The following is a 5,703-nucleotide window of genomic DNA, read 5'->3' as shown; positions in this document are numbered from 1 at the left end:
GTCCTCTACCCCTGCGTGGTGTATGACCATGGGCCCGAGAACGCTCTCGAATAAAAATCCTCTTGCAGTTGCAGCAAGACCGTTTCTTGTGGGTGATTTTGGGGTGTCGCCTCTCCTGAGTCAGAACATGAGGGAGTCCTCACGTTGTGGGTCTTTCACCTGGAGCACTAAGCCACAAAGGCTACACTCCCAAGCCTGGGCCCAAAAGCCTCGAATTTTGTTTTTACTTTGCTATACTTTTTTAATACTTCTTCAGTATCTTCCCACAGTGGACTGTATCACCCCAAACTGTGAGCCAGAACAAACCCTTCCTCTCATAACTTGCTTCTGTCAGGTATGTTATCCCAGCCATGAGAGATAACCAACATGTTCAGTATCCCATGGTTTTGCTACAACAATTAAGGCAGAGACCACACCACAGACAGAGAGAGCTGTGCTCTCCAGGAGAAACAATGTCAGGGACAGTTTTTCTAACTGCCAGATGGACTCCATCAACCTGTGGACATTTCTGCTTTTCAAGAACACTACCAGCAGACATTGACTGTGTGCTTATGGTGCTTCAGGTTGCTCTGGCTAAGTGATTCAGGACCTCTCTGTCACGCACTGTATCCATGGGGTCACAGGCTCTGGGCCTTTGTATCATGGGTCCAAGAGTTCCTCAGGGAAGAGGGATGCAGTAGATATGACCATCTTCTGGGTGAACCCCAGGACCAGCAAGTGGGTGAGGCAGTGCTGGCACCCATAATCTGGAAGTGCGGTGTCTGCCAAGGTCACAGGCTTTCCAAAGGAGGATGCTCAGGCAAGAGGAGGACACTGTTGTGCTTCTCAAGCCTGCACAGCTGTGGGGCCACAATGACCTGCACCTGCAGAGAGGTGGGGAGGAGGAAGCCAGCTTAAAGGCCTTCTCTCCTCTCTCCTCTGTCTCTCCCCTCCAAAGCCCATTGTGAGGACAAATTGGATTTTTAATGCAATAAATCAGAGAGGCAATAGGGATACAAAGCTTCTTTGTTTCCCTTTTAATTAAATGCACTTTGGGAGCTGAGTTTGGTTTTGTTCATCTCCACCGAGAGAGATGAATAGAAAAGTCCTGAGTTGTCCCCATTAGCAACACAATATGGAATGGCCGCCTTAAGGTCCCTCTTCAGAGAGCGATGGGGGCAGACCACACTTCTAGCTGAGGGTGCCTCCCAGCCCAGGGTGATTCATGCATCCCTGGGGGACTCTCCATTTAAGGCTATGACACTTTCTCTTTGTGGAGAGAAACTGAGTGATTTATTCTGAGTCTTTTAACCAAAAATCGATTTTTTAAACAAGAAGAAACAGGAAAAAAAAACCCACTTTAGTGCTCTCAATTGGATTTAAAACTTATAAATCTCAGCTGTAGGCTGGAGTTTCTAGCTTTGGGGACACGTACATTCTCCTGATGGATCATTCCACAGCAGTGCTTGGCTTGGAAGGACCTTAACACCCCAAGGGGCACCTCCAGAAGGGTCCCAGGGAGGAGCCTGTCCCATTTTCAGTTTGGAAACAAGCCTGGGAAAGTCACACAGGTTCCTCACAGTGTGTCTCTAGTGTGGAGCAAAGCCGGAAATCATACCCTTACTGTCTATTGTGGAGGCCCAAGGCTGCTCAGACCCACAGCCTCCTGCAGGCCCAGGATGCTGTCACTGTCTGGGGTGAAACTCACATTTGCTGACTGTGTACAATGACTTTGATAGACCTTGGAAATCTTCTATATACAACTAATGCTTCTGGCCATTCATACTAATAAGCCACTTTTCATTGACTCACACCTTGACCTCAGGGCGTGGCTTTCATTGGCTCAGGCCTTAGTCATGTGACTCGTTTTGGCTGAGACATTAAGACATCTGTAGTGTGAACAGTCTAGAGCCATGGCTTGCATATATACCTTAATGGAATGCTTCTCTTGGGCTCCTCCTGAGCTACTGCAGAAAGAAGTTTGCACCGTGTGGGAGAGTGTTCTAGTCTGCCTTTCTACTGCTGTGAGAAACACTGTGACCAAAAGCAACTTGAGAAGAAAAGGGTTTAACATGGCTTATGCTTCTGGATTACAATTCATCATTTAGGGGAAATCAGGGAAGGAATCCAAGCAAGAATGGAGGCAGAAACAGTGGAGGAATCCTACTTCCTGACTTACTCCCTCCCTGGCTCATGCTCACTTAGCTTCTTACACAGCCCAGACCAACCTACCTAGGGATGGAGCTGCCCACAGCAGGCTGGGATCTATTAAAATAATTAGCAATGCCCCCCACAGAAAAATCTGATTGAGGAAATTGTCAGTCAAGGCTCCTTCTTCCCAGGTGACACTTGGCATTGTCAAACTGACAATAAAATCGAACCAGCAGCTGGGCGTGGTGGCGCACGCCTTTAATCCCAGCACTCGGGAGGCAGAGGCAGGCGGATTTCTGAGTTCGAGGCCAGCCTGGTCTACAAAGTGAGTTCCAGGACAGACAGCCAGGGCTATACAGAGAAACCCTGTCTCGAAAAACAAAACAAAACAAAACAAATCTAACCAGCAGAGAGGCTCCACAGAAAACATTTTTAGGCTTTCTGGTCCAGTCACCCCAGCGGATATCAGAATATGATCAAGAAGCCCTTGAGTGGACCAGCCTCACTCTGCAGGCAGAGGAACTTCTTCACAGAGCAGAGCCTCAGTTGTAGACTTGTGAAAAGTCCTAAGTCATTACACCTTAGGGTATTTTTGTTGTACAATAATAGACAGCCATTCACCCACAAATAATAATAGAGGCTTGACATAGCAATATGCTAAATAAGAGCTCTCCTGGGGCTGGAGAGATGGCTCAGAGGTTAAGAGCACTGACGGCTCTTCCAGAGCTTCTGAGTCAATTCCCAGCAACCACATGGTGGCTCACAACCATCTGTAATGGGATTCGATGCCCTCTTCTGGTGACAGCTTCTGGTCTGAAGACAGCTACAGTGTACTCTTATGCATAAGATAAATAAATCTTTTCTTTAAAAAAAAAGAGCTCTCTTGCTTTAAGGACATTAAGCACACTGCTGGTTTTTCCCTTTGGTGTTTGTAGCATCACTAGAAAAATCTATAGGCTATTTTCTTTCTTCCTTTTATATTTATTTATTTATTTATTTATTTATTTATTTATTTATTTATTTTGTGATGCTAGGAATAGAAGAATCAGGGCCTTGAACATAACAGGCAAGTTCTCTACCATCAGGCTACATCCAATCTCTTAAATGTTTGCTTGTACTGTGAACTATCAGTAGTACTTAGGTCAGTGACATAGCTGGTGTGTGTGTGTGTGTGTGTGTGTGTGTGTGTGTAGGTGGAGTCAGAGGGTCAGGAGTTCAAGGTCCTCCTCAGCTACATAATGAGTTTGAATTCATCCTGGGCTAGCTACATGAAACCCTGTCTTAATAGAACCAGACAATCAAACACCCAGACAAACGCCTAGTCCCACTCACCTTCCGTCATGCTGGAAGTGTTTCTGATATGTGCTGCCTTGGGTAGACTCCTTATGGCAGAGCGAAGACAGGACCTCAGGAGAAATGAGAGGGTCATCATACCATCCCGGAGTGAGCGACAGGGAACCTGTGCAGTGGAGGAAGGTAGAGGTTAGAAGCAGTTTCCCTATAGGCACAGAGTTGGTGTTGAATTCTGTGCCCTGGACTGTCCTAACACTTGGTGATGTCTGCATGCTCTTCGCCTGACCTGGGTGTCTTCCATGCCCCTCTGAGGCTTTTGTGTTCCACAGCGGCTGAGGATCTGGTCTCAGGAGAACAGCACGAGGCTCGGACAGAACCTCTCTGTTCTAACAACATTCTTTGAACTACTCTTTTGGGGCCAGAGCCACAGCTGACTAATGTTCTACTTGACTCTGAACTCTCTTCTCTCCCAGGTACCTGGCAGACAGAGACACAGCCTAGGCTTCTTCCACAGGCTCTGGAACACCGAATACAACCCAGATAGCACAACCTGAAATTCTCTCCACGGTCCAAGTAAAGGAGGGAATGGTATTTATAATCACAAATGAAACATCAGCTCCATTAGCTGTTTCCTGTTTTGATGTTTCGATGAGTTCTTAGAAAGTCCGAACTTGGTGGCTTTTGGCCCCCTCTACCTACAGTGATTTATTTGGGTTTTGGCAAATGAATAAATATTATGCATTTGAAATATAGAATATATTTTGAGGTTAAATGAAAAGTTTTAAAACTTGAGACTTGGGCAATCACTCGGTTGGTCTAGTGCTTGCTGTGCAAGTGTGAGGGCCTGAGACTGGGTCCAGCACCCACATAGAAAGCACACTCTGCTATGAGTGTGCTTGAAAGTGTGTGTTGCACTAGGGAGGTAGGGACAGGAGGAACCGTGGGATTTGCTGGCCAGCCAGTCCAATCAGTGAGCTTCAGGTTCAGCGAGAGACCTCGTCTGGGAAAACAAGGTGGAGAGAGTCCTTGAGTAGGATCTCCAACATTAACCTCTGGCCTCAATGCACACACTCGCCCATGTGCACACAACCCCCCCCCCTGCACACACGTGCCCATGTGTACACCCCACCCCACCCCCACCCCCATGCATGAATACCTGTGAATACGTATACCTCATATGAAGTTTAAATACAGAAATGGTCTTAAAGTTGTAGAAAATTATGCCTAGAAAGACATCTTGTAAATTAATTTTTCGTGTGGTACCGAGGGCTCAGATGGGTGAACTAACAGCACTGACCTCTGACCCACATCCTTTTTTATCCAAATAGGCTGTGTGCCTATTTAGATAAAAACATAAAAGCAAGTGTTTGTTGACTGACTGGCTGATTGCAGAGTGGAAGAAAGTATGGCTTGAGAGCAGTGTGTTACAGTGAGGAATTTAGATAAGTCTAATTTTCCATAACCCTTCCTATCAATCACAGCACTCAGGAGGCAGAGGCAGGTCTGAGTTCGAGGCCAGCCTGGTCTACAAAGTGAGTTCCAGAACAGTCAGGGCTATACAGAGAATCCCTGTCTCGAAACAAACAAACAAACAAACAAACACACACACAAAAGCAGTCTGAACAGGTCAGCTCATGGACTGCAAAGGGTGAGCGAGCGGACTGCAGAAGGGACACAGCTTCTGGGACAGGCAGAAGTGACACAGCTTCTGGGACAGGCCCTGTTTCGGGCTCCAGACATCCAGGCACCTTCCCCTCCAGAGGAGAGGTGTCTGCCTGGGAGGGCTCTGACCACCAGAGCAGGTGAGAGAGCCATCTTGTGTCCCTTGTCCCTTGGAGACCAGTCTGTGCAGGTGAGCGTGCAGACTGCAGAAGCAACACATCTTCTGGGACAGGCCCTGTTTCGGCCTTCATCTTCAGCCAGGAGGCAGGTCTGAATGACAGATATCTGTGCACCTTCCCTGCAAGAGGAGAGCTTGCCTGTAGAGAGTACTCTGACCACTGAGACTCAGGAGAGAGCTAGACTCCCAGGTCTACTGATAGAGGCTAACAGAATCACAGGAGGAACAAGCTCCAACCAGAGTCAACTATAATTAACTCCAGAGATTACCAGATGGCAAAAGGCAAATGTAAGAATCTTACTAACAGAAACCAAGACCACTCACCATCAGCAGAACCCAGCACTCCCACTTCAGCCAGTCCTGAATATCTCAACACACCCGAAAGGCAAGACTCGGATTTAAAATCATATCTCATGATGCTGGTAGAGGACATCAAGAAG

The 5,703-nt window shown here is 47.2% G+C and overlaps 1 protein-coding gene across 3 annotated transcripts in view; it reads right to left on the bottom strand.

Moving 5' to 3' along the window:
- Window positions 1-5,703, bottom strand: part of Dglucy (D-glutamate cyclase) — a 91,007-nt gene that overhangs the window by 43,696 nt on the left and 41,608 nt on the right. For all 3 annotated transcript variants that reach the window (XM_021178971.2, XM_021178972.2, XM_029484363.1), the window contains exon 2: window positions 3,463-3,589. In XM_021178971.2, coding sequence (XP_021034630.1) covers window positions 3,463-3,562 — 100 coding nt within the window. In that variant the 5' untranslated portion in view covers window positions 3,563-3,589. The remainder of the gene's footprint in view (window positions 1-3,462; window positions 3,590-5,703) is intronic.

Source organism: Mus caroli, chromosome 12 (assembly GCF_900094665.2).
Source record: "Mus caroli chromosome 12, CAROLI_EIJ_v1.1, whole genome shotgun sequence".
In the NCBI taxonomy this organism is placed as follows: domain Eukaryota; kingdom Metazoa; phylum Chordata; class Mammalia; order Rodentia; family Muridae; genus Mus; species Mus caroli.
Note: the sequence above shows the minus strand (reverse complement) of the source record. Positions and strands in the feature narration are given on the sequence as shown.